A 24,776-nucleotide genomic window follows, 5' to 3' on the forward strand; every position below is an offset into this window, starting at 1 on the left:
TTTTCTTTTTTGATTGTCGCCGGAATAATGTATTCGAGAGGTGGACGTTGTTCGCTATGGCGCGTTGGGTTGAACGGGCACTCTACCCACTGGACAATCGACAATCATTGAGTGATCGACGATCAGCTACTATCCCATCAAAGTTTCGACCACAGACGCTGCCTTTCCAACTTCGGTTTCCTCTACTTCATCTCTTGCAGCCGAACACTATCAAGATGTACATACACCGTTTTACATCATAAGTACCACTCATCAGTCCTTCAGATGGCATCGCCAAAGCGGAGGCGAAGGAGAAGAGCTTCATCTTGATCCTGCAAAACGAGGACAAACTGAAGAACGTAAACGTTGTCAAGATGCCTAGGTCATTCCAATGTTTTAACGTCACCAGTCACAACGCCAGTAATATAGTCATGAAGCCGCGGATGGTGCGTTTTATAGCACGATTTATTTCCTGTTTTATTCACGCCCGTCTTCTCGCCCGCGCTCTCTCTCTCAACTGTACCGCTCGTCAGCAAGCGGGCACACCGTTGTTCAATCCGTGGGCTTCGATACATGTATCGTCGCCCCCGCCGGCGTTCACCCATATGCACCTACAAGGGGGGCTTCCTGCGCATGCTTGCACGCGGGCTGGACAATGACGCAACATCATTGGCTGCGCGCACTTCACGGTGCACCATGTTCAACTATGTCGCTACCGACAGCCACTACGTGCAGGACTGCCTGACAATACCGAGCGCAGCGCGCTTTGGGAAGGCACCCGTGGAAAACATGGGCTGTGGGAGGCGGTGCTATGTACTCTGGATGCCAACATGCGATCGTGGTCCGGGCCGTGGATATCTTTCCGGAACATTGGGTACGTCAGAATTAGGTTTCAAGACCGAGTGGATATTCGTGCCGAAACAGTCTTTGGACATCCACGATCGTTGTGCGCGTGAATGGTCACACGTGGGTAGTCAACTTGCCTCTTGTGTGTTGTGTACATTTATTCTCGTAGGCTGTTTGTGACATATTCAACCACCAAGTACACATCGATCCGCCGTTATCTATCATGCTCATCCATGTCGTCCACAAGCACGGAGCGCGGCTCAGGTCGTTTCCATCTATCTCACCGGACACGTGCTTTGCTCTATTCAAGAGCTCGCGACCTAAATGCCGCGAAATGGCCCTAGAAGTCGTCATTGGAAGCTACTAGCGCGGAATCCTCAACATTCAATTGCGCCTTGCTGGTCAACGCTTGCGTATAGCCATATAGGTAGCGGCGCCCGTCCGTTAAGCCAGATATTTGGTTCTTTCTCATGCGCACATCCACGAATTGCGGAAGTCCACAGTCGTTTCGTGTGAGTACTTGCTCGCGCGCTTTCGACTCGTCCACTGAGGGATGATTGTAGCACCTTCGTCGCACGACCATACCTACCAGCTGCCTTCGATTTTCGAATTCTGTACTTCGCAAGAAGTCTGCAGATCGCACGTACGTCAAAGTTACGGAGTGCCGCTCATGCCGCAGATTATACACACGACTTAGATCTTCGCGTTGCCATTGCTGAATTCGTGCGGGGAGAAACCTCAGAGAAGAGGATCGAAGAAGCGGGGTCATGCCGCTATTGAGAGGTGTTCCTGGAAAGCGCACTTACATGAACGTGCGTTAGAGCTTCGCAAGACGAATTCCGGAAGAATCCCGCCGCAGTGGAATGACTCTACTGGGAAAGAAGAAGCGACCGGTGGGTATAGCGACTGCGAAAGTTCGCTCCTTCGGGTCATCTGAGCAGTGCTCAGCGTTGACATGATTCAGTAAGCTCCTTCATCAAAATAACGTTTCGGTGCTACAGCAACTAATGCATACATAAAGCATATCTGTACATACTGTACATAGTTTGCAGTAAGAATACAAAGGCATAGAGTTACAGCATCCATATCTTCTTCAACAGCAATGCAGTCCAGCGTTCTATCCAGTAATGCAATTAACAGAAAATGTAGCATCCAGGGAAATCCTGGAAGAGGCACCGTCAGCGACCGCCGTCCATCACAAAGAGAGCGCACACGACTCACATCAATCGGGTCGTTGAATCGCAAACCCATATGCAGCTGCGCAATCGAATGCATGTCTTCCTCCAGCAGATGTGTCTCAACGTTGCGCATGTTCTCCTCCATCATCGCAGCCGTGTCGCTCTTCGGGATGACCGCGATGTTGCGCTGCGTTGCCCAGCGGAGGATGACCTGTGCGGGCGTGCACCCGTGGCGCATGGCGATGCGCGTGATGACGGGATGCGTGAAGAGCAGCTGCGTGCGAAGAGCCTTGGGCATTTTGAGCTCGCGGAAGCCCATCGGGCCGAAGGACGAATATGCAGTCACAGCAAGCCCGATCGAGTGTGCGTACTCGATCAGACGGGGTTGCTGGTTGTACGGATGGATCTCTGCAAGCGAGGGGTCAGCAAGGTCAGAGAAACAGAGATGGGATGAGGACTGACCGACTTCGAGCACGCTCGGCTTGATGCGAGCGTAGCTCATGAGGTCCATGATGAGCGCGCTGGTCATGTTGGAGATGCCGAGGTGACGTATGAGGCCTTCGTCGACGCATGCCTCTAGTGCCTCCCAGGTCTCGCGGAGCGGAACAGGGTCGAGCTTGACCTGCGACTTGCCATCAACCCACCAGCCCGGTGGGTATCTAGTCTCAAAGGGGACATAAGCAAGCGATATCGCTGTTTATTGCGAGGCATTCGTCAGCGTGTGCTTCGACGCCTTGAAGGAGCGACGTACGGAAGTGCACGTAGTAGAGATCAAAGTAGTCTACGCCCCATTCTGCGAGGGACTTCTTGACGGCAGCACGGACGTGTTCCTTGTGATGGAAGGTGTTCCACAGCTTTGAAGCGACCCAGACCTCCTCACGCTTGACGATCCCCTCGTCCAAAGCGCGTTTCAACCCCAAACCGCATTCCTTTTCGTTGCCATAGTCTGCAGCAGTATATCAATGACATCATTTCGAAAATGCACATGCGCCGCACTCACCACAGGCACAATCAAACAGTCTGTAACCCTCCTTGACGCCTTCGTACACGGCCTCAATGGCCTTGTCCCCGTCGTGCTTCCAGGTGCCGAACCCAACCAGGGGCATCTCTGCACCCGACTGGAGCTTTATCGTTGGTGAGATGAACATCGTCAAGTATGTAAGAGCTTAGTGCTTTCGCTGTATCGTTGCAAGTCAGGAGTGTCCTGCTGGATCTTGCTGGGACGGGTGTGATGGCAGCCACAAGCAGGTTTTAAGGCCAAGGAGGAGAGCCAGCCGAGGCACGAAGCACACATGACGGCGCATCCAGTGATCGAGGAGCGGAGCAGTCCAGAGTACGGATCTTTACCGCGGCGAAACATTCGCCGACGGCGACCAGAGAAAACCGTCCAACCGTGAAGGTTACGTCCTGCGTCCGCTCGGGCTAGCTTGAAAGTTCCGCTCCTTGCACCGACATTGTACCGTGCGAGCTCGAGAGCGGTATGATTATAGAAACTGAATGGCGGATAGCGAGTCGAGGATGGCTGCGACGATGTCCAGAGCATTGACGACGTATGCGGAATGCGCATGTATTGCAGCTGTGGCCACAGACTGGACCAGATCTTGCAAAGAAGCGCCCGCTGCAGTCATCAGCCGTCCTCCAGCCACAATCAACTTCGGATATGTGAACTGATTTCCCCGCGGCTTGTGTTTTTACGAACGTTCGTCAGCGCAGCGTTTTCCGGTTTCATCACACCAGAGAATCCAGCGACAAGCCCGTGATATCAGATACACCGGCAAGCAGTACTAAATACTAAGAATACAACGCGCAAGGTACATGGTACACATAGAGGGATGAGTGGTATTTTGCCGGAGCAAATTGCGTGAGGAAAGTAGATACGAGGAAGTCGTAGCAGGTAGAATAGCTTAAGGCAAATAGTGAATGAACGTCGTTGCCGCAAGGGACCGGGTATCCGATATGTACAGGACCGTTTTGCGTGAAGGCGAATGATGAGCGAGCATCGTGAGTCAACCAAGAACAAGTGGAACATGTGTACGTGATGCAAGGAAGAGAGTGACAGAACGCGATAAAGATGTGGAAGATTGTATATGTGTGTGCAGAAGATCAGTGAGGCTGAGGAGGCACTGCCAGAGTAGGAATATATCAGGGGTAGCGCAAGGACAGTGGGGATAGAATTAGCAGACGATAACCAAGATGTATATCGGGAAGGACGTGAACAGACGTGAGTGCATATCATGCTGACGCGCGGCGCATCGTCAGAGCCGTTTTGTTGTACCGAAAACCGAGTTGGGGCGATGGAAAGGGGATTGATGAGACAAGAAATGTCACAGCCATTACGCCGAGGCTCTGAAAGGAAGGCAATATCGAGGCCTGTGTTTGGTTTTCAGCAAGAGCGTAGCAAAGCTTGAGCACGCGTAGCATGAGCCTTATCCACAAGAAGGTTGGCCGTTTTGAAAGTCGAATTGTATATATGGTTAATGCCGTTCTCTTCTAGGGTGCGCGAGAAGCGGTTGACGAGACCATATTTGTCTACACGCTAGTCAGTCGATACTCAGTCAACCGGAAGACAGACACCAACTCACCTAGTCCAAACTTCCTGAGATCGATCTGCAAGCACTTGAGTGGACCCTGCGGCCCCCTGTCCGCATCGTCTTCCTCCGCATCCTGAAGGGCTTCTTCTTCATCGACCGCGGGAGACGACTGTCGCGAATCAAGAACGTCCAACTCGTCACTACAAATCACCATGTGTCGCTGGTCTGGTGGGAAAAGCGCAGCGAGTAACGATACAGGGGCAGTGAGTGACGAGCCCTCCGTCGTGCGTGTGAACGAAAAGAACGGCACCAACGGTGGAGGAGATATGCTTGCCGACGAGGATGAACTCGATGACGAGGACGTCGAGGGCGAGCGACTACGCTTGGCAGCGTCGACGTCTTCAGTGCTTTCGATGCTTTCGGAAACAGGAGCAGGGCGCACAGTTTCCACAGTCATTACGGTGTCCAAGGTGTAAAGCGTATCGAGCGTGTCGTAATGTGCGAGCGACGGTCTCCCAGAGCTAGACGCCGACGATGAGCGCTCGCGCTCGAATTTCGCTTCCGAGTCCCCTTCTTCATCAGACGATGGTGAGGTATTTTCATCGTCGCTCGACTGCTCCGAGCCTTCCTCCCACTTTTTGCGTCTGCGAAGCTCACTCACTGTGGCTTCTGCGCTATCATATACAGCTAATTCTTCTTTCGGTGAGTCCAGGCCCACGCGTGTTGTCGTGTCGCTACCGCTTGTATTGCCGACGTCGCTTGCGGTGATGATGCGGAGAGACACCTCGTCCAGGGGATTCGTTGGAAAAACAGGAGGCGCAACCGCCGCATCGAAGTCCACGGCAGATGGAGAAGACGACAAGAACCGCGTCCCACCCGAAGAGGAGCCCGAGCTCAGGCTCTCGGTACTCCTGTCACCGCCAACGATGAGCCTTGGGAACGCGACAAGCTTGATGATTTTCAGCCCCCACATATCCACATGCTCGTCCGCGAGGCCGACATACGTCAAATCCGGCGCGAGAAGACTCACCTCGCACCCTGATGGCGAGTGCGACTGCGAGCGGCTCACGACAGACTTTGGCGCAGGTGCGGGTGTCTTCATCTCGTCGCATTCGCTCGCAACAGAAATCGGTGACGATACCGTCGGGTCAGCGGGAAACGCGAAGTCCAGACGGCCGGACATGTGGAGCAATGGTGGAAGCGGAGTCCCGCGACTCCCCGACGAGATGCTCGTCGAGTCTGTGCCGCTTCGCGAGCGCGTGAAGATGGCGCGGCCCTCGGGATCAACACGCTGTGCGACCGTGGTAAGATCAAGTAGAGAGATTGAGGAGTTGTCATCAGGGGTTGGCGAGAGGAGGGGGGAAGTGAAGGTGGACAGCTGCGCAGTGAAGTTCGTCGGATCAGACGAATATAGATTGAACCCGGCCGATGCAAGCAGGGACATGACCTGTGAAAGGCGGGCGGATTTTACCTATTCAGTAAGCAAAGGCGGTTAGCGGAATGTCCGCGGGAGCATGGTGCACTGATGGTGACGGTGTTTGCTCGGTTCTCAGCAGGCCAATTTCCATCAGAACATAGCCGTGCCGCCTGGCGATAAGAAAATTCCGGCTAGGGGGCTTCCAATGCGCAGGCGACGATACGCCTGATATAATTGGGTTGGAGAGCGAGAAACCAAGCATAGAATTAACCAGTATGAGAACCAAAAACTCACGAAGATGAAGTCACTCATGTACGAGGACTGGTACAGGATTGAGATTCCTGCCGCTGCTAATGGCGCAGAGAGCTCTCGCACTCGAGCTCCGGAATTGTCTATGATACGCACAACATTGAGCAAGGCACGAAGCAGGAGAAACGCAAAGGGTAGACGCGCCAAGCTGGTCCGAATGGGAGTCAATCTGCAGCACGCTCCATCTATCCGAAGAAACTTCGACTGGTTCCCAATGCTCGACGACGTGCTTACGCCGTCTCCTGCGCACCTGTGCTCGACTTTGCTCGTCTGTGCTTTCCTTCATCGCCTTCGCCAGCTTGTGCGCATCCTTTTTCGCTATCTTTTCAAAGTCTTTGAGTACATGGTGCTCGGCGAACAGGCTCAGTTCAATCTCGTTGCAGGTAATGTTCAGAAACGTAGGATTCGGCAAGAGTATCTGGGACAGTACATGCGTCGTGAGGGACTCGAGGCGGGAACGGGGTAGGTGAACGAGTGCGAGGGAGACAGGGAGGAGCGAGATGGTGACATTCTCTGCCATTACAGCCTGAGGATTACAGTATGGGGGATAGACTGGGGCCTCGTGGTGAAGAAACGGGAAAGAGGGACGCAGGGAGCGTCTTTTTGACGAGAAGGCGTGAAATAGGGCACGGCCAGCCGAGGTGATGGAAGAGATCAACGAATTGGCCGGAGAGCAGCAGATTAGATCCTTATAAGATTTCAATACAATTTCGTAAAATAAATTGTTGATTGACTAACTTTGACTCGGTTGGTGCCATTCCGGCCCGCCTGATCGTTGCGCCCGCTGTGGCCTCCGCCCCTTGTCTCCGTCCGCCATCCACGCTGAGTCCGACGTCCCGACCTTGCCAGTCAGGCACCCGGCTTCGCCAGGCGACGTCTGAATCTCGGGTGCAGTAGTCTTTGATCTACACTCTGATAACGGCCTGATCGACTCTTTTGCCAATGTCATGCCCGAAATGAATTCTCTTTCTGCCTGTTGTCAAGCGCTCCTAGTCCTCGCCTCTCGCTCCGTTGGCCTAATAAGTTACACAATCTCTGCTGGGTTGTTTGCGACGAAGTCGCACTGTTGTCTTCTTGATGTGAATACTCTGTGGTCACACGGATCTGTGACGCCATCATCACATCTACATGGTTCCCTTCAGCGTCTCTACAGCTTTGTGAATGATAGTCGCCCTAACGTCCCGCCTGCCCGAACACCGAAACGTCGACATGCTGCTCTCATGTACGTGTCCCCTCGTTTTTAATCGTTTCCATAACCGCCCAGTAAATCACTCCCTTTGCCTGTCTTTGACCCGAAGATTCTAGTACCACAACTTTCCCGTTCTCTGTCAAGCATGCTTCGCGGATGCGGAGTGCCGTAAGTTCCATTCTATACTCACCACAAACCCTAGTCTCTTCTTGCTCTTCTATTCCCTTTTCGCACATGACCTCGCGCTTTAACATAGACGGCTATGTAAATACTTGGTTCAGATCCTACAATGAGGGTGAGCTCTGTGTGAAACATCTGGATCGGCTGCGCATGCGAAGTCGCTCTAATTCCACTTTTACTTTGCGGCAACTTCTTAGCCTCCCGCGCCCTTGTGTCAGGTGGGATGCGGCATGGGTGCAACGTGTGTACCGAGGCGGTCGTGCGACCCGTGTACCGACAGCCTTCTTCCTCGTTCTTCCAGGGTCTTGGTCCATTGCGCCTTCTGCTTTGTGCCACGAAGATGGCGAATCTTTTGGTGCGTTATCGCCAAAAGCGCTTTCATCTTCCATAGGGCCGGAAACAAATTGCTCCATATAATTCACCGCTCCAGATCCGACAGTGCCCAAGAGCGCGCGTTACGGGAAAATGTGCTCGTCTTGCACGCATGCACATGCGTGCAGGTTCGTACACCGGTCCTTGCTGAGTGAGCTCACGAAAGGCTCGGTAACGTCCAGTTCCCAGATCCATCACGGCCTTTCCGACGTCGGTGTCTAGACTGGAGAGCCTGGCTCTAATCATGTCTCCGCCAGCGACGGACAATTCCTATATGATGCAACTCTCTTTGTCACCCATAAATCTTTCTTACGGCAGAAGTTTCCAATCCGCCTCCCCCTTGCTTCCCCGGCCTCGGCTCTCACGCAATCTGCATTCTTCATCATGACGCAGTGATACATCAATGATATCCCAGATAGGCCGGCAGTGCGGTGGGGGATCGTCGCCACGCCGAGAAAGGCAATGAAATGCACAAGACATGGTACGTAATCGAACGACAATGGCGTTCCGCCGGCTGCAACTGGCGCCATCGCGATTGCGAACAACTCATCGAGAGCTTGCGGGACGCTCAAGCAGGCTCGCGAGGCAAACGGAATGATGAGGCACGAACAGCGGGTGCGCTGAAGTAACCTCTTATCCAATCCAGCTATGAATCCAGAACCCGTGGCGATCGCTGGCAAACCATCGAGAGGGTTCAAACGTTCAAGGTTGTGGCTCCCAAGAACGTATAGCAGATGCTCTTCGCGTGCAGATTAGGCCGCCATCTAATGACTCGTCCGTTTTGAGGGCAGGCGCAATGCTCTACTCGTGCAAGCCACGGTCATAACCGATACGTACCGTAACGTACGTGGTGACTCGGTCCTGATTCTCCCGACGCTTCATGGCGACAGGAGTCTTCTTGATGGCCTTGGCTCACCTCTCACTTCCCGCTTTGCTCCTCGGAAGATGAGTGACCTCCACCGACTTCCAGTCAACCGTATTACGTATTGGCGCGCAAGTTACGCTTGACAGATCCAGTCCTTCACCGGCTGCAATGTGCACACGATGATGCAGCACGTACCTCTCGCTTGCCAACCATTTGACTCAGCACTACGCTTCCGCAATGGCATCGCAGTACTATGTCCGCGGACTCGTCCACAGCGTGGCTTCTAGGAATGCAAGCATGCCGCAGAACGGGTTCCAGCCCACTCGATGGTTCTCAGTTCGTTCCGTCAATATTCCGCGGGCCTCGATTCACCCTGGCCTGCTTAGGATGGGAGCTCACCACGAAAGCAACATTCGGATCTTGATTGAATCCGATCCTTCACTGATTGTGAGGTCCACGGAAGGTGATTGTGGATGTGTGAACGACTTCGCGAAGCGATTCGCAGCTGAAATTGAAGGGTCATGAACCTGCCGAGGTTCCAACTTGGGCAAATGGGATTTCTCGATAAGTGGTCATCTGACCTGCGCCCGCAGGCCGAGCTTCCCGAGCATGTATCGTGCGACTCTTTTGGACGCAGCCGCTGCATTGTTCGCTGGAACATGCATCCGGCACCAAAGATGAAATGCCGGGTTTTATCTTACCGACGGACCATCAGTATCAGATATCAGACCAGTCTTCATGCTGACTCACTAGCTAATAGATCGAACGTGATGATGATGTCGACGACTTCTCCCGCGATCAAACGCATTCTTAAGTGAAATGACGGTCCGGAAGGTCATAAGCGTACAGTAATTATTGACATGCACTATGCTACATGTGTTACTATTGGTATCTAAGGCATCAGGTATACGATAGCTCTATAGTACGTATCAAGACAATGCTCAAGCAGCGCGCCTCGCGATGCTCTGGTACCACTCATCGAAAGGCGGCAGCTGGTCTTCCTCCTCTTCGTACGCTGGGACGTCATCTCCATGCGGCGCAGGCTCCTCAGGCTGGCTTGCAGTCTGCCAGAGCGCAGACGTCGAGAAGGAAATCTGGTCCGCGTGCATAATGTCCACGCACTGCGCGGGCACCGCGACGCCGACAGAGTCCTCAGGGTGTTCTGGCGTGCGGGGGACGTTGCTCTCCATGCCGCTCGAGGATGGCCGGCTGTCGGCGGGATAGTCATCCTCCTCGAACGAGTTGGGCTCGAGGTTTACATAGTCGACGAATGAGGAGGGTACAGTGAGCAGATTGCCGAGCCCGCAGTCTTGAGGAGAGGGCGTGTTGTTGTGGTATAGTCCCCATAGGTTCTCCGGTAAAGGCTCCTGGATGACTATATGCGGCGTCGTATATGGCGTTGTTGAGTCGATGACGAGTGTACCGAGGCATTGGAAGAAGAACGACAAGAGCGTCTGTGATGAGTTGCTTAGCAGGCGCTTAGGGCTTGGAGATGGAGAAACTCACTTCGGCAGGATCGATCCACATAAACGGCTTCTCGACCTGAATTGCAAAGTCGGCTGCATCCCATCTCGCTCTGAACGTCGATGCCGCCGCGCTCGCTGCTAGTGCCTGTAGGAACACGATAAGCAGACGGAATGAAAACCAGCGTGTGAGACTGACAGATGCCCTGTAACAGTGCCGCCGCACAGCGGTGATGACGTTGTCCAGGTAGACGACCTCAGTTTCCTGCGATGCGGAAACAATCTGGCGTTGTAAATTCATGCTTTGAAATACATATGGCCGGACGTACTCTTTGTTGTAGAGCTGACCGACTGAACACTCTCTGTGGTTCTGCATCCAGCGTAGCGTCATCGTCCCCATACCGTGGCTCTTGCACCAACGTCTCCACCGAGCTACCCTTATGTCGGTCAGCATGGGGCGGAAGAGTCGCTAGTAGTCGGCAATCTGGGTGCGCTAGTGACAAATACTTAGGGTCTTGTGGCCCCATCCGATTTATCCAGACGGCCCAGTAGAGATCCCATTCCTCGTTCAGATCGGGCGGTGAAATCACAATGTGGGGCGCCACTTCTGGGCATGTCGAGTCGAGAACGATGTTACGTCGGTCGCGCTGCAGCCCGAGGAGCACTTCCTGCAAGCGAGTGAAATACATATGTCTATAACGTCTAGCACGGGTTCAGACTGCCTCTCTTACATTCTGCTCTCTATCCGGTTCGTAGCATTTTTCTGGAGTGGCCGGGATATCTTCGACGATCTGAGCAATTTGTAAATTGGTGCTGAAGATGTCAAATGAGGAAAGGACGACGCGCCAGATCGTAATCCATGTCGAGATGGTCATCTTGACTACGATTCTGTAGACTTGTCGGAATGGTGTTGACAAACGCGATGCAGTAGGCACTCACTCGACTCTCCTCCTCATAAAGCTCCCATATGGGATCCAGCTGCGGCGCATACACCTCGTTGAAACGGCGTGGTATTACGTCACGATACTCCTCAATTGCTCTGCGCGTGGCCTCTCGCCGGGCCTCACACCCTGCGCATCTGCACTCGCCGAAGCGGTAGGCGTCCTCGCTCTTCACCTGCTCCCTCACGTTCTCTTCTCGACGGGGTGGATCTGCGCGGGGTGGATCATCGCCTTTGCTTTTGTTGCCATTGCTGTGGTGGAAATAGATGACGCCTCCGAGGCCGTGCAAAGCGAGCTGTGACCGGAAGAAGAGATCGACAACGCGTAGGGCGCGGAAAAAAGACTTTGTAGACATACTGTGCAGCGTAGCGAGGTCAGAGAGACCTGCCATTCCTTTATGACGTCCTGAGCAGTCGCCCCTAATAAGCGCCTAGAAATAAGTGATGGAGCGGACGTAACCTGGGCACATTCCACCGTTGCTAATGCGCCTTTCGGTGGAAGACCGGATTTGCCCCCACCTTCAGCCACTCGGGCCACAAGCGCGCACGACGCTGCACGTGGTTTCAGGGCGCACAGTCGAGCTCCTGTGGCGAGCCCCACGATGCTCGTTCGAGCCGTCCATCCTCGTCTTGCTTGGCGAAGACAGAACAGCGTCCTCCAATAGATGCTGCCGTGACACACGTAAGAGTGACCGTTCGGCTGAGCTGCAGCTGACCTATGACGGAGGGCGAGCGTGCAGGGTAAATACTGTTGCATCATCCGGAGCGCATTCGGGCGATCTGTCAATTCTGGTGACGATACGCAACGAGATGAAGTGATGAAGAGTGTTGAAGAGACTGCATTTGACGTGGTCTCGCAGGTCCCGCAGCTTTTATACTAGCGAAAGGCTGTGTTCCCGCCGTTGCTCGGTGCTACGGTCTACTTTTGTTGTATTTTGGTTGTGGCACTGGGCGACCGTGCACTCTCGACTCTTTGCTTCCTCCTGTGGCGAGTTTGGCTTTCTCGGATTACTACTCAGCTCTGACAGCGTTGGGATGTCGTCATCGCAGGACGCTTGCAAATCGGTCCGAGTATATGTTCCTCGATCACTTGCGTAATGACACGTTCGCACGGGAGACATGGACGAACTAGAGCGTCTCGACATGATTGCTCAGGCTCCGACGCTTGAAGAGTTGCTATGTATTCTCCACTTATATGCTAGCTTTAACCAGTCAGCATATGAAGTCTCTGCCTCCGAACTCCGTCGCATTAGCCCAGAACCGAAAGACAACGCCGGGAAACGCGAGCGACAGATTGCAGATGCTATTGCTGCTGTAGTAACGCGGCGCGCGAAAGAAGTTTCAGCTGTCACGTGGACGGCGAGCAGCCGCAATATCACTATCCACGTCGCACAGAACGGCGCCGTGGATTCGAGCGTTGTGGACCATCTCAAGTTGATCTGGACAAAGTTGCAGGCGATCAGCCGATATGGACCTCAGACCTCCGACGAAGCTCTTCGGAAAACTCCCGACGAGGGGTTGGATGCGGACCTCATGGACTTGTGGAGGCAGACACTCTACCATGTCTACACTACTTGTTTTCCCAAGCTGAAAGCTCGCGTCATGAAGCGCCGACGAGAAGCGCAGGAGTTCATTACTACCATGAACGATGCGATAGCATCGGATGCCCGATTACCCGACTCGGACACTCCATTGCGCGACGCAACCATTTTGCGCGGGCTGTTGGCTTGCATGCAACGAATATACGAACTTATCGCTTTGCCTGCGTCCGAGGCCGCGCCTAAGATAGTCGACGTTCTTGCAGACGTGCGACGTGACTGGGCACGAGCGACGGGGGAGAATGGGCTTCTTATGGTAAATTGGCAAGCTATTTTTGAGCATCGGCAGCAAGGTGAGTACCGCGGCGACTGATTAAGTAATAGATAGGCTGACTACACTGCCAGAGAGAAATGTGACGTCAAATTCAAAAATACTCGACTTTCGACGCTTCATGGAGAAAGTCTACTCTCTCCACACCCATATTCACACTCTTTTACGTGCTGCGACATCTCCTCGCAGAAAGGTTATGTTCCATGCAGAACTTGATGTGGTACTAGTGCAACCCTACGCTGCCCTTTCCCGTCCTTTTTTATTTTCGGAAGAAGACATCGGCTCTTTCAATGAAAGTCTAAGTGAATCCGAGACGGCGCATGAGGAAGCGGAGGAATCAAAGCCAGAGGAACAAGAAACACGTCCATTCATGTCGCGAGAGCCTCTCCTAGCCCAGTTAGGCGAGTCATACTCCAAAACATCGCAAGTCGTGGACCTCTCTCGCCAGATCCCTCACTGTGAATGCACCCTGCTTGTATATCACACAACAACATCCACTGATCTCCCGCCACATCCCTACATCGGCGTCTCCAAGCTGTCTTGTTATCCGTGTTACCTCTTCTTTGAGGCGTATCGTCAAGCCGTACCAAAAGAAGTACGGTGGGAGCTCAAGGGGTCACACGGAAAGATCTATCCAGGTTGGGTAAGGCCAAAAGGATTGTCCCAGGAGGCGAACGAGAAAGTTGAACAGCTCATGGTGAAGAAGTTGACGGAAAGGCTCCGCTTGAGTCTCGCAGAAGCAAAGAAAGCTCGCACACTTTCCGATAGCACGGATGCATCGGGCAGTTCCGGGGCTTTTGCATCCTCTGGTAATAGCGACCCAGGTCAGTGGATTGGATTTGAGCCTGCGCCACGGCTGATTATCTCGAGCATGCAGTGTGGTCATCAGTTTGGAATGAAATCCATAAGACTTAAAGTGGTGGGTTTATGTCCACGTATCAGATTCATCCTGCGGAGTTCATGTGCCATCTCTCCAAAGTGCTAGCGTGCAGTGCAGCATGCCACGAGCTGTGGTGCCTGAACTGCACTATCCCTTCTTCGCTTGCGTCTGAGACCGATGCTTCTCTCTTTGGAGAATATAGCTTCCGAACCCTGGGCATAGGCGTCGACTTCTCTCAGGTGAAATGCCTGATTCTTGAACAGGCATCGGGGCATAACCGCAGAGACGCTTTTAGTTCGACGCTCCTGGTGAGTTTCACCCTACACTCTTGTCCGATATATGCTCAACGTTCAACGTTACCTATTAGAATGATGTGCCGCGCTGGTTGCAACAGTTTCCTAACTTACTCTCGCTCCAATTCTGGGAAGATGCTATGATTGATCGAAGCCGAGAGATGTCTCTCTTTCGTGAGAGTTGCACTTCGCTTTCCGACATTTGGTTCTACTCAGGAAGTCTAGAGATTGCTTGGGAAGCAATGTCGGCGAACGTTGAACGTTGATCATTGAACGGGAATATAGTCAATTGTACCTAGTTTTGAAATCTGTCTTTTGTACTTGTACTCACTAACTCAGAATCTGTCGAACATCTGACAAATGTTATACAATGAATTTAAATTGCGTACTCAATTTGCAGCCGCCTCATTTGATCTTACATATTATGAAGTAGCGATGCGGGACATAGCGTTGCCGAATATATGCCATCACTTTGAGCTTTCTCACTTTCTGTGCAGTTCAAATATAGCTTTGGTAATTTGCGACGATTCCATTTCTGTGCAAAATGTCAAATTCAGAACGTCAATTGCGACCAATACAAATGATCCCTTGCTCGACAGAGCAAGGCTGCATCCTCCACGGCCAGGGACAAAAATCGTGCAGGGGTGGGAACGTTCACGTGACTACGATGACGTCGCCTTCGCTTACCTCCTGCTGTCTCATCCGGATTCTACCGTCTATTACGTCCTGCTGTCTCTAACGACGTGCCCGGTTACCGCTCTTTCAACTGCATCTTTCGCACTGCTGGTTCCTCAACATCTCCCGACTTATGCCTCACCTCCCTCCGCACGTTGTGCCTCATTCGACATGTGCCGTTGGTGATATACTCGTACATCAATTTCGACCGTTATCGTTCATTCCATTCTCCATCTATTCCCACCAGCCTTTTGTTTTCGCGTTCAGGTCCTCCTGCCGTCCGTCCTCCTTCATTAACATGTCATCGATAAGCTGAAAGAATGTCATCTCGTCGAAGTCACGCAGCATCCGTATCGTTTCACGGCCTGAACTGCGTGAGAGAGCGACGTAAAGGTTGAACGTTGAACAGTGACATCCTCCCTCCAGGTGGCGTGGTTATGTCCACGATAACGTACGTGATCGTCTGTCCTTGAGAACGGTAGTCCGTGAACGCATACGCCGCCGTCATCGGAATCTGTCGGCGGTTAACCTTCTTGCGCAGGATCTTTCAACCATTTCGTGTTTGCACTGGCACGTCGATGTGAACGGTTTTCGTCATCGGTTCGATTGGAATCATCTCCTTTCCGCAAACCCAGCCCTCCTCTTCAAGCACCGGGGATTGTACAATACGAGACGATTCTGGAAGTTGGAACATACCGTCATAATGAAATACGCCATACGGGGTTACGCATTCGCACCGAGTCCCGCTGCTTGGGAGCCCACCCCTCGATGCCACCCGCTCCACTGCGTAGGAAACAGCGCACCTTCGAGGACCGTGCCTGCCTCCGTCTCACGTTCGATGAACGTAATGCACTCCCTCCAGACGACGTGGAGATTGTCAGATGCGCGTTGCAGTTCGAATTGCACGACCGCCCTGATTGGCCCCCCCCGGCGATCTATGGAATCAAAGATTGAATCAGCGTCCACGCAAGACTAGCACTGTTCACGTACTCGCCCGATATGACACGGCAGACATGATGCGATTTATCAATGTGGGAAATTGTGTGTGAATGTCGACTGATTTCTTACACATGCAACAAATATTTGCAACCATGGCATTTCATGTTGAAAATGTTTCACTTTGGCTGTGAATGTGCACTATTTGCCGTCTAAATGCTAAATTGGCAAAGCTTTGCCACAAATGTAAGACATCAGCTGACATTCCCACACGATTTTCCACATTTATAAATCGCGTCATGTCTGCTGTGTGATGTCCTCTAATGTACCTACCTTACACTACCTATATCGACCACGATGAGCACTTCCGCCACGTACTGTACTTTACCTATTTGTCATCTATGCCAATCCCATTTACAGCAGCTGTACTAATAGCTTGAAAACATATTTATATTTACGTACCTCTCGTTTATCCCACTACCGATGCTGTACTGTTATTTGGAACCGGCGCCGCAGCGCCAACTCCACCCAAGTGTGCATTTCTACGTCCTGTAATCAATCCTGCACGTTGCCCGTGACAACCAATGAGCGTGCCTCGAGCAAGGGACCCAGCCGCGGCCACGCGGCGCTTCTCGAGTATGAAAATGGCTTCATGTCTCCCGTGTCGAGGCCAACTCTGTGCATGCGCTTTGTGAATGAAACTTGTTTCCGAAGACTTTCGCGTGGCAACCATCACAAGTATCTGGCTTTCTATGCGGTAATCGCGAGCAACATGGCACTAGTACAATACAAGACGGATGGAGTCGAGGTTCTGTTACACTAGATTCTGAAGCAGTATACAACGCAAGCCTACCACTAGCTACAACAACTAACTTAGTCCATCAAATGCGACGATACGAACGCACGCCAATCCGGCAATGTCCTATATTTGGTCAATGTTTCAATGTTCCATGGGATTTCGGGATCAGATATCTAAGTAGGGTGATAGATCTCGGGAAGCATCGTCCCGTAGTTAGCGTCGTTTCTAGCTTGGACCGCCCTTCCCCATATACTCATCCCACCTCTGGCGGCCTCAATCCACTCTTCGCGGGAGGTCTGACCTTGAGGAGACAAAACGACGTATATCCGCTCGTCCTTCTCCCGTGCCTCCTGCATGAGTCCGCGGAAAGCGTCCCGAGGAGAAGTATACGTGACATCGTCCGCGCGTGCGGTCATGGTCGTCGGATAGCGCATGATATGGTACCACGGGTTGTGCAGGAACTTGCGCTCGTCGACGGTGAGGACGATCATCCGCATGGACTTGTGGTCCAGGATGCCGTCGGGCAGACGGACGTGACCACGTGAGACGTTCGCGCCGAGATCGAGGTAGGGCACGGCGAGGTGAGTGAGGTTTGGGAGCAGCTCGTGCGGAACGTATGCAGAGATCTGCATGTCGAGCAAGCGGAGGTGCGTGATGTTGTGCAGGAATAGGGTGCCATTCGGGATGCGCAAATCCTTGAGAAAGTGCCATTCATACCGCAGTGTGTGCGTGAGGAGGGTGAGGGAGTGAAGCGAGGACAGGAGAGGAGCGTCCAGCTGGCTCTTCCGACCGGACTTGGCGACCGTTTGACAGAGCATGAATACTACGCGGAGGGCTGCCGTGGGCAGAGCGAGGTGTTCGACGTGCACGCATGGTTTGAGGAAATCTATCTCGCTAGTGGGCGAGGCTATCCCAATGCTCTCCGTCCAGAGACTGCGCACGTAACGTCCAAGATAAGCAGGCAAAGGAGAGCGCGAAGTGGGGACTGCCGCCCATCCAGAGTTCTGCAAATCCAGGTGTGTCAGGGGCTTTTGTCGATGGATGATGGTGGAGAAGAGATAGGGCAAGGCGAGCTTGCGCGCCCACGAGGACACCAGCGAGACCGATGCTGCAGCATCATGCGAGAGCGCCGCTGCTGCCTCTAAGATTTGCATGACGATCTCCACCGGGACAGACGGCTCGAAGGGAGAAATGGTGCAGGTCTCGGAACCATGCCTGGAGGAGTGCATCATTATTGGTGATCGTGTTCCTTTAAGATTGAGGTTTTCGATGCGCAAGCTGAAAGGTAGGACGCGGGAGCTCAGTTGTCCGTGCGCAATGGGGCGGTCGATGCGCGGCGTTGGGCTCGATTCCTTGCAAGTTGCAAGCGGCGAACTTGCCAGGTATCTCAGACCGTCAGCCTGGATTCTAATCAAATGTGTATGGAATGAATTTAGATGGTCAGCACATGAAACAGCTCTTGATCAATCTCTTACCGTCGGGTTATTGGTGAAAATGTGACCGTGGCGGTTTGAGTTGCAAAAGATCGGATCTAGTAATAATGGTGTCCGCCAATTGATGCTAATGATCGCGATCAGCGTGGAGATGAGCTAAACTCCCAATGTACGGCGGACAGCGTCGAGCAGTGCAGTTTCAAGCTGGCCAACAAGCTCCAATATCGGAGCCTGAGAGCACCGACTGTTTAACAATGAATATCATCATGTTTGTTGGGCATCAGAGGACGTGTTGAAAGATCAGAATTTGCATCGCCCTGCTGCCAATAACTGTCACCTACGCGACGTGAGACTGTTGGACGTGGCCCTTTCTCCTCCTTCATCAAGCCGGCAGGGTTGACCATCTGCCAGCTCGACCTTGTTCTCTTTCTTCCATCTCTCTCGCCAGTTCTCTTTCTTTCTTCGTTGCAGGTTGATCCTGCACTCCCATACCGCTCGTTGCACCAAAAAGCTGCGCATTTCTGGCCACACAGCTGAAGCATCACGATGGACATGGACGCACGCGAAGCCCCCGGAGATGCCTCGCCAATCTTCGACAACTTTGACATCGACCTCATTGTTAAGGTCGTCATGCACACAATTCTGAGTCAGTGAGCCTCAGAGGTCACCGTGGTCCAGTCCACTGAGTTGCTGCGCAGGCCCGTTTTTCACGTTCTTCATCCCGGTGTTCTACTACTTCCAGGGCATGCCATGGTACCATCCTGTGTTGCTCAGCTCTGCAATATACGTGATGGCAGTGTCCGCGTTCTGTGAGTTCCATGCCTGATGTGTCCGTAATGACACTGCGGGTAGGCAGGAACCGTCTGACTCGCCGATGATCAGGGTTCTTCAAGTGGTGCTCTCGACTGTACAGGAATCAGGGCAGCCTACTATATGCGCCTGCGCCGTTGGACTGGGGAGAGCAGATCGTCGTCATCACCGGAGGTGCGCGCGCTGAGTATTGTTACTGCGGATGTCGTCGAGCATGACAACTTTACGCAGGTGCATCTGGCATGGGAGAACTCATCGCGAATACTTGTGCTGTGCGCAATGTTACTGTTGTTGTGTTGGATGTCAACCCTATCGTCACGGAGAACTGTGCGTTTCTTGCCTATCTCAGAGAACGACAAAGCGTGCATCTGAGCTAAACATGTTGCTGGATTAGACAACATCAACTATTACAAGTGCGACGTCTCAAAATGGGAGGAGGTAGAGGCTGTCTCGAAGAAGATCATTGAGGACGTGAGTCTGAATTCATTGAGACTACGTCTGCGTTCTTTATCTAACTCATGCAGATTGGCCACCCGACAATCCTTATCAACAACGCAGGCGTCGTTCAGGGAAAGCTGCTGCTAGATCTCACTCCCGAGGACATCCAGCAGTACGTAAACTCACATGTACTTCCAAACTATTAGTAGTCGTCCTGAATCTCCAATTATCAGGACATTCTCCGTGAACACCCTTGCTCACTTCTGGACGCTGAAGGCATTCCTTCCTGGAATGATTGAGCGCAAGACCGGTCACATTGTAAGACGTCATGTGGTAACGGCGACGGTAATGTTTACACGCATGTCTCAGGTCACGATGTCGTCCGTCGCAGGCATGGTTGGTATGGCACGGATGAGTACGCGGCGTCATCATTATAAAACGTCCCTGAAGCTGACTCTCGCTCCCCACAGCTGACTACAACGCCTCCAAGGCCGCCCTCATCTCTCTTCATGAGTCTCTGCGCTACGAGCTGGACCACAAATACAAGACGCCCGGAATCCGGACGACGCTCGTCATGCCCGGACACGTCCTCACGCCGCTCTTCTCCAAGGTCCGTCTGCCCACCGCGTGGTGGTACCGTTTCCTCGTCCCGAGCTTGCCTCCCGTCGCGGTGGCCAAGGCGGTGATCGCCGCGCTGGATGATCAGCACTCGCAAGAGATCCTCATGCCGTTCTACGCGAACTTCGTGCCGTACTTGACCTTGTGCCCCAGCTTCGTTCGCGACTTTGGTCAATGGGTGAGTGCTCTGATCTCAGCGCGATGCTATTGATAGCTGAGGCGGTGGTGGGTTCTGAAGCTTTCGGGATGCGACTATGCCATGGATGGCTTTATCAAAGTGACTGGACGTCGCCCGGAGGAGGGTCCTGCGCCTAGCAAATCAGAGAAGGACTGATTCTCTGATTGCATTTAATGAGAGGCGCGCGTGCTCCGCTCTTGATTTATTTGCTTCTGGTACTTGGGTTGCTCCCGGATGTGGTTGAGTAATAAAAAAATTCGTGCTGAACGTATAGGGTCTGTTCTCGAACAGAGTACTGAGTGGGTGCGCAAACTCCCCTCAACGTGCACATGCAAATTGTTCGAATGATTTTGGGAGTGCAAAGATTCGGGCGCTTCGGGAATGGGCGAAGTCGATAGAAACCCAATAAGGCAGGTGACGTGGATTGTGCTTCGGGTGCTGGCTGTGTCTCTTGCGTTTCTCACTAGGATCTACTAACGTTGCTTGACATCTGATCGTTCTTTTTTTTCCGTGGTATCGCTGATGAAACAAGCCAGACACCATTTTGTGAGAACAGCAGCTCTACGGATTGTCTTATTCCTCGCTGACCAGGATTACACACAAAACACAAGAATCAGCTGTTTTGCATTTTCTCCACTCGCCATTCATATGTCCGATTAAACAAGGATGCGGCGACACACGTACAATGGCAGAGGGCGGGCATCGTCCTAACGTCGGCTGGTCGCTGCCGATCGACATCGGCCACTACGGCACACGCCGCCACCCGTCAGAATACGAACATTAGTTCTCTTTGCCCTTCAGTTCAAAACGAACCACACTCTTCTCTTCTCCTCCCACCATCTCTTCACACTGCGCTGCGCCGCGACTATGGCACCCGCATCTCATTTCATCTCCGAGGCTATGAGCAATGTATTCAGGAAGCCGCAAGCTCTGTTCCACAAGCGGTCCTCATCACGCTCGAGGTCGCGGGATCGCACGTCGACGGTCCAATCGAGGATATCATCGCCTGACCGTCCGGAGAGCTCGAATGTCTTGCAGAGGAGCACGCGGGTCGTTGCGATGCAGAATCAGTCGGCGGTAACTGAAGTGAACGTAGGTTCCTCTCGTCTTCGGCACACTGTAACTGTTTATTAATGAAGATGTTATTCGACAGGATCCCAAAGGCATAGCTAGCGCTGTGAGTGTTGTCACCAACTGGCTTCATAACCTATGGCCTGCTCACATCTTACTTTCGCGCATATAGCCAGCTCAGGTGATCGAGGATGCATGCGAGAACAGCGTACCTGACGAACTATCACAAATCGGTCTCCCGCAGGATAGTGTACCAAACGCTGGCTACGTCAAGCTGGATCCGATCGTTGAACAGTCTCATAGTGATGTTTCCGCGCATATCGAGGCACTTCGAGCCTCAGACCATGAGAACAGTAGTGTCGCTAGCGATATTGTCACTATCGGACATGGGTCAGTCAAGGAACCTGCGTTCAACGGGTTCACGGTACCACTCGCTATGGAGGATACCAAGGCGCATTTAGTTCACGATGTGCCAGCTACCCGTCCTACGTCGCCATCGGAAGCGGATACTGCGGATTCTGTTGACGTTGCAACAGAAATCCAAGCGAATGCTGGAGGTGACGAGGCCGCCGTTTCTTATGAAGGCGCGAAGGCGTCCCCAGACGCGACGGATGCGCAGGCTCCAGATGTCATCCATTCTATCATAACCCCCAGCGGACAACCTCAATATAAGCGCGATCTCTCCCTTGCTTCTTTCGGATCTTCCTATCCTCATTCTCTTGACGAGGTGAAATCCTCCGATAAACCCCCTGAACCTGTCCTTCCCGCTCGCCAAGATGGTTCTCGGATATCTCACCTGCCACCAGCTGTCATGCCAGGTGATCAAGGTGGCGAGGTGGATTCTGAGCCAACGCCTGTCCTTCCTACAACAGAAAACCATTTTTTTCTTCGGGTCGAAGAACACACTATTGAGCCGCTGGGTCTACCGCTCCCGTCGACATACGCAGAGGCAACGAATGTGAGTATGATCTTGCAGGGCATAATGTTCTTCCACGACATGCGGCATTGACATAACGCTCTACAGCTTGCCATGAAGTACCCTGAGATAGCAGATCAAATCCTTAAGCTCCCCTTGTCCACGACTCACAGTGACGAGAGCGATGCCATCAAGACCGGTCGTGATGCCTCCACTAACTCGCATTCTACATCGCCAGATCGCCTGGAGGATGAAAGCCGTGGACGAGCGAGAGGTCCTACGCATACAACTGAGCGGCCTAACTGGGCTTTGGCTCCAAACGACGATCAGGCTCAGCCCCGCTCACCATCTCGCCCCGAGTCGGCATCCTACGGGCGTCGCAAGGGGAAAGGGAAGGGCAAAGGACGCAGAGGACGACAACAAGGCATGAGCAGCAACAACGTCAGTCCAGAGCGCGGTCGTACGTCAACTCCAGACTGGGCCACATACAGCACCGGACAGGAGCATGTCGAGGATCTGATTGCAGCTATGAGGCCGCAGAATCAGGCGGGTAGACAGCGCTCATCGAACGATCAGGATGGCATGGCGAAGATTATGCAGAAGCTGAATGAGCTGCATACGATAGAGCAGGCGGTAGGGAGCAACATCAGAGCGACATTTGATAGACACAACTTCTCTGGTGCGCCCTCTAGCAGCGGAATATCGTCGCGCTCGTCGAGCGTTGGGCCGACAAGAGCGAGATTGGCAGCGCTCGCTCCGGAACTTGCGCTACAACCTGCTGATCTCCTTACTGCTGCGAATGATGTGCCGCTCCTGCAGAGGCTGTCGCCTACTCGCGTTTCCGGTGCCAACAGTGCAGCGTTGCTTGCCGCCGGACTCACACCATCTCAAGTCAAGCGTACCAACTTGAAGGCCGTCGAGCAATTAACTCCTGTCGGCGGCAGCTTGCTATCTCGGATTGGAAGCTATGCTACGGAAGAAGTATTTGCAGCTGCCCCTGCGTCTCAGAGCGAAGGTACGATGCGTCGCTCTAGTAACACCAGATGGGACGTTACGAAGGATATGGGTGGGCGCTATCGGAGTCGGCAGGACAACAGTGGTTCCTCTCAGTGGCGTTCGCGCTTATCCTCTTCTCCACACAAAGCTTCTGGAACCGCTAGCTTTGTATCTCCTGATGAAGAGTTCGAAGGGCCTGCGAGGGATCCATGGTCTTCTCTCGGACAAAGTGGGATGACGTCTTTTGGCCCTAGCTTGCCGCCTATCCTAGCCGGGGGAGAGCCTAGTGCAGAGGCTCCGCAAGGTGTTTTGCCGTCGGGAATATCGACGTCCTGGACGACTTCGCTAGACAATGACATGGAACAGCGAGTCTCAAGATTGGCAACTTGGTTAAGAGACGAGCAGGGCTTACAGACGGGGAGGCGCGAACCGAGCATCAACCGCGCGTCGAGCTTTGCATCCCTCCGAGACAAAGTGAACCCTGCTGACTGGGATAGACCGCGCAACTATCCACCTAGCGCATATCCGCAGAGCAGGCTCCGCGGTACGCCATCTTCGTCCAAGACTGTTCGATTCGAAGAACGAGAGGCGGCTACGCCGGTGAGGCATATGCCGTACTCTGCTAGTACTAGCCGGGTCTTCGGGGATGGTGGTCGCAGTCATCATCAGGATACTATCCGGAAGGCAGGCGCGGAGGAAGATGCCTTGTTGTTTGCGTGGTCAAAGCGAGATCCGGCAGCCTCTTCCCGCCCGTCTGAGGAATTCCATGGCGATGGTGGGTTGCGTAATCTGTACAGTGCGGATACATTTTCGCGTTTCAGTGGAACGGGAGATCCCCGGAACTGTGAGTCGACGAGCGATGGTCGGCGCATAAGGAATCAGGACGGCTGGACCGCCCTGTGAGATACTTAGTCCCACAGTATTTACAGTATAACCACATTGTACGCACTCCGGGAAACCCTCGTTCTTGCAGTTACCCTTGTTTAACTCTTTACACACAATGTAAGAGTTCAAGCCCAAACGTTCAAAGTGACAGTCGCTTGAATGTAGCCATTGAAAATGCAACTTCTTAACACGGCTAGTACGGAGAATTAGGAGCGAGATATCGCAAATTCTATGGTTTAGATCTCAGATCCTGCGTTCACACCTGGCGGGTGCTTACTCTCTGAACGAGAGAGTGACCAGGATATCTTCATCTGGCCATGAGGATGTGCATACCCGTGAGTAGACTGATATCTGGCTCACCTCTGACAACCCTCCTATTGAAAGCAGACGTCCGACAAGGATATCCGGAGTCTGCGCACGTTCGGAAATTCACCAGTCTGCCCCACGGGAGACTCATAGGCTAGATATCCGGAGAACCTGCGGACGATTAAGGAATTGTCTCGTCTGCCCACGGGAAGACCAGAAGGCTACAATGTAGTCCTTTAGATAAGCCGTCGCCAGGCTTCGGATCTGACCGTGAAGGCAGACAATCCCCGGTGGGTCAACGTTGAACGTTGAACGTTGAACATTTGAACTCCCGTTTGCCGACCAAAATGCCTATGAGGACCTTTGAGACAGTAGAGTTTTCAAAAGGGAAAGCGCTGTTCGCT

The 24,776-nt window shown here is 53.0% G+C and overlaps 12 protein-coding genes across 12 annotated transcripts; 6 read left to right on the forward strand and 6 right to left on the reverse strand.

Annotated features, from left to right (window-relative positions):
* Positions 1-231: 231 nt before the first annotated feature.
* LAESUDRAFT_176830 (uncharacterized protein) lies at positions 232-1,085 on the forward strand. The gene has a single exon (XM_040901455.1). The coding sequence runs from the start codon at positions 553-555 to the stop codon at positions 1,003-1,005; it is 453 nt and encodes a 150-aa protein (XP_040764160.1). The 5' UTR covers positions 232-552; the 3' UTR covers positions 1,006-1,085.
* Positions 1,086-1,790: 705 nt separating this feature from the next.
* On the reverse strand, positions 1,791-3,548 carry LAESUDRAFT_700186 (Aldo/keto reductase). Its single transcript, XM_040906403.1, has 5 exons — positions 3,004-3,548; positions 2,755-2,949; positions 2,466-2,696; positions 2,047-2,411; positions 1,791-1,988 (listed from the first exon to the last, which is right to left on the reverse strand). Exons 1-5 carry the CDS (start codon positions 3,149-3,151, stop codon positions 1,959-1,961), a joined length of 969 nt encoding a protein of 322 aa, XP_040764161.1. The 5' UTR covers positions 3,152-3,548; the 3' UTR covers positions 1,791-1,958.
* A 166-nt stretch (positions 3,549-3,714) lies between these two features.
* On the reverse strand, positions 3,715-4,543 carry LAESUDRAFT_177133 (uncharacterized protein). The gene has a single exon (XM_040901458.1). It carries the CDS (start codon positions 4,237-4,239, stop codon positions 3,766-3,768), a length of 474 nt encoding a protein of 157 aa, XP_040764162.1. The 5' UTR covers positions 4,240-4,543; the 3' UTR covers positions 3,715-3,765.
* Positions 4,093-7,017, reverse strand: LAESUDRAFT_177259 (uncharacterized protein). Its single transcript, XM_040901459.1, has 5 exons — positions 6,999-7,017; positions 6,405-6,948; positions 6,246-6,343; positions 4,586-6,005; positions 4,093-4,532 (listed from the first exon to the last, which is right to left on the reverse strand). Exons 2-5 carry the CDS (start codon positions 6,778-6,780, stop codon positions 4,387-4,389), a joined length of 2,040 nt encoding a protein of 679 aa, XP_040764163.1. The 5' UTR covers positions 6,781-6,948; positions 6,999-7,017; the 3' UTR covers positions 4,093-4,386.
* A 56-nt stretch (positions 7,018-7,073) lies between these two features.
* LAESUDRAFT_725860 (uncharacterized protein) lies at positions 7,074-7,590 on the forward strand. Its single transcript, XM_040908904.1, has 2 exons — positions 7,074-7,482; positions 7,559-7,590. Exons 1-2 carry the CDS (start codon positions 7,217-7,219, stop codon positions 7,563-7,565), a joined length of 273 nt encoding a protein of 90 aa, XP_040764164.1. The 5' UTR covers positions 7,074-7,216; the 3' UTR covers positions 7,566-7,590.
* LAESUDRAFT_177130 (uncharacterized protein) lies at positions 7,408-8,144 on the forward strand. The gene has a single exon (XM_040901457.1). It carries the CDS (start codon positions 7,606-7,608, stop codon positions 8,044-8,046), a length of 441 nt encoding a protein of 146 aa, XP_040764165.1. The 5' UTR covers positions 7,408-7,605; the 3' UTR covers positions 8,047-8,144.
* Positions 8,145-9,688: 1,544 nt separating this feature from the next.
* Positions 9,689-12,103, reverse strand: LAESUDRAFT_725861 (uncharacterized protein). Its single transcript, XM_040908905.1, has 8 exons — positions 11,628-12,103; positions 11,269-11,565; positions 11,176-11,217; positions 11,061-11,120; positions 10,659-10,997; positions 10,529-10,612; positions 10,373-10,477; positions 9,689-10,320 (listed from the first exon to the last, which is right to left on the reverse strand). Exons 1-8 carry the CDS (start codon positions 12,027-12,029, stop codon positions 9,808-9,810), a joined length of 1,842 nt encoding a protein of 613 aa, XP_040764166.1. The 5' UTR covers positions 12,030-12,103; the 3' UTR covers positions 9,689-9,807.
* Positions 12,104-12,798: 695 nt separating this feature from the next.
* Positions 12,799-13,905, forward strand: LAESUDRAFT_725864 (uncharacterized protein; the record flags this gene model as incomplete). Its single annotated transcript, XM_040908906.1, has 2 exons — positions 12,799-13,160; positions 13,213-13,905. Coding segments are annotated over exons 1-2 (892 nt in total), but the record flags the coding sequence as incomplete, so codon positions are not given.
* A 1,439-nt stretch (positions 13,906-15,344) lies between these two features.
* On the reverse strand, positions 15,345-15,494 carry LAESUDRAFT_653477 (uncharacterized protein; the record flags this gene model as incomplete). Its single annotated transcript, XM_040904425.1, has 1 exon — positions 15,345-15,494. The coding sequence occupies one exon, from the start codon at positions 15,492-15,494 to the stop codon at positions 15,345-15,347; it is 150 nt and encodes a 49-aa protein (XP_040764168.1).
* A 1,161-nt stretch (positions 15,495-16,655) lies between these two features.
* LAESUDRAFT_700190 (uncharacterized protein) lies at positions 16,656-18,375 on the reverse strand. Its single transcript, XM_040906404.1, has 2 exons — positions 18,197-18,375; positions 16,656-18,128 (listed from the first exon to the last, which is right to left on the reverse strand). Exon 2 carries the CDS (start codon positions 17,951-17,953, stop codon positions 16,895-16,897), a length of 1,059 nt encoding a protein of 352 aa, XP_040764169.1. The 5' UTR covers positions 17,954-18,128; positions 18,197-18,375; the 3' UTR covers positions 16,656-16,894.
* A 325-nt stretch (positions 18,376-18,700) lies between these two features.
* Positions 18,701-20,354, forward strand: LAESUDRAFT_736858 (retinal short-chain dehydrogenase reductase; the record flags this gene model as incomplete). The annotated part of the gene is made up of 10 exons (XM_040910727.1): positions 18,701-18,800; positions 18,853-18,963; positions 19,037-19,138; positions 19,196-19,291; positions 19,359-19,435; positions 19,489-19,574; positions 19,636-19,720; positions 19,772-19,817; positions 19,873-20,198; positions 20,259-20,354. The coding sequence occupies 10 exons, from the start codon at positions 18,701-18,703 to the stop codon at positions 20,352-20,354; spliced, it is 1,125 nt and encodes a 374-aa protein (XP_040764170.1).
* Positions 20,355-20,954: 600 nt separating this feature from the next.
* On the forward strand, positions 20,955-23,743 carry LAESUDRAFT_177470 (uncharacterized protein). Its single transcript, XM_040901460.1, has 5 exons — positions 20,955-21,290; positions 21,352-21,375; positions 21,442-22,227; positions 22,294-23,538; positions 23,594-23,743. The coding sequence occupies exons 1-5, from the start codon at positions 21,066-21,068 to the stop codon at positions 23,657-23,659; spliced, it is 2,346 nt and encodes a 781-aa protein (XP_040764171.1). The 5' UTR covers positions 20,955-21,065; the 3' UTR covers positions 23,660-23,743.
* Positions 23,744-24,776: the final 1,033 nt, after the last annotated feature.

The sequence above is a fragment of the Laetiporus sulphureus genome (genome assembly GCF_001632365.1).
Source record: "Laetiporus sulphureus 93-53 unplaced genomic scaffold LAESUscaffold_20, whole genome shotgun sequence".
Classification (NCBI taxonomy): domain Eukaryota; kingdom Fungi; phylum Basidiomycota; class Agaricomycetes; order Polyporales; family Laetiporaceae; genus Laetiporus; species Laetiporus sulphureus.

Excerpts from the sequence above, each read along its gene's own strand:
- LAESUDRAFT_176830 (XM_040901455.1), top strand. The coding sequence starts at position 553 with ATGTATCGTCGCCCCCGCCGGCGTTCACCCATATGCACCTACAAGGGG.
- LAESUDRAFT_700186 (XM_040906403.1), bottom strand. The coding sequence starts at position 3,151 with ATGTTCATCTCACCAACGATAAAGCTCCAGTCGGGTGCAGAGATGCCC. Across the intron at positions 2,950-3,003 it reads ACTGTTTGATTGTGCCTGTG|ACTATGGCAACGAAAAGGAA; the intron begins GTGAGTGCGGCG and ends ATACTGCTGCAG. Across the intron at positions 1,989-2,046 it reads GATTCAACGACCCGATTGAT|GATTTCCCTGGATGCTACAT; the intron begins GTGAGTCGTGTG and ends TGCCTCTTCCAG.
- LAESUDRAFT_177133 (XM_040901458.1), bottom strand. The coding sequence starts at position 4,239 with ATGATATGCACTCACGTCTGTTCACGTCCTTCCCGATATACATCTTGG.
- LAESUDRAFT_177259 (XM_040901459.1), bottom strand. The coding sequence starts at position 6,780 with ATGGCAGAGAATGTCACCATCTCGCTCCTCCCTGTCTCCCTCGCACTC. Across the intron at positions 6,344-6,404 it reads CTCCCATTCGGACCAGCTTG|ACAATTCCGGAGCTCGAGTG; the intron begins GCGCGTCTACCC and ends TGCGTATCATAG. Across the intron at positions 6,006-6,245 it reads ACATGAGTGACTTCATCTTC|GTAAAATCCGCCCGCCTTTC; the intron begins GTGAGTTTTTGG and ends CTTACTGAATAG.
- LAESUDRAFT_725860 (XM_040908904.1), top strand. The coding sequence starts at position 7,217 with ATGAATTCTCTTTCTGCCTGTTGTCAAGCGCTCCTAGTCCTCGCCTCT.
- LAESUDRAFT_177130 (XM_040901457.1), top strand. The coding sequence starts at position 7,606 with ATGCGGAGTGCCGTAAGTTCCATTCTATACTCACCACAAACCCTAGTC.
- LAESUDRAFT_725861 (XM_040908905.1), bottom strand. The coding sequence starts at position 12,029 with ATGATGCAACAGTATTTACCCTGCACGCTCGCCCTCCGTCATAGGTCA. Across the intron at positions 11,218-11,268 it reads TTTATGAGGAGGAGAGTCGA|AATCGTAGTCAAGATGACCA; the intron begins GTGAGTGCCTAC and ends ACAAGTCTACAG. Across the intron at positions 11,121-11,175 it reads TCGACATGGATTACGATCTG|ATCGTCGAAGATATCCCGGC; the intron begins GCGCGTCGTCCT and ends CAAATTGCTCAG.
- LAESUDRAFT_700190 (XM_040906404.1), bottom strand. The coding sequence starts at position 17,953 with ATGATGCACTCCTCCAGGCATGGTTCCGAGACCTGCACCATTTCTCCC.
- LAESUDRAFT_177470 (XM_040901460.1), top strand. The coding sequence starts at position 21,066 with ATGGCACCCGCATCTCATTTCATCTCCGAGGCTATGAGCAATGTATTC. Across the intron at positions 22,228-22,293 it reads CATACGCAGAGGCAACGAAT|CTTGCCATGAAGTACCCTGA; the intron begins GTGAGTATGATC and ends AACGCTCTACAG. Across the intron at positions 23,539-23,593 it reads CGACTTCGCTAGACAATGAC|AGACGGGGAGGCGCGAACCG; the intron begins ATGGAACAGCGA and ends AGCAGGGCTTAC.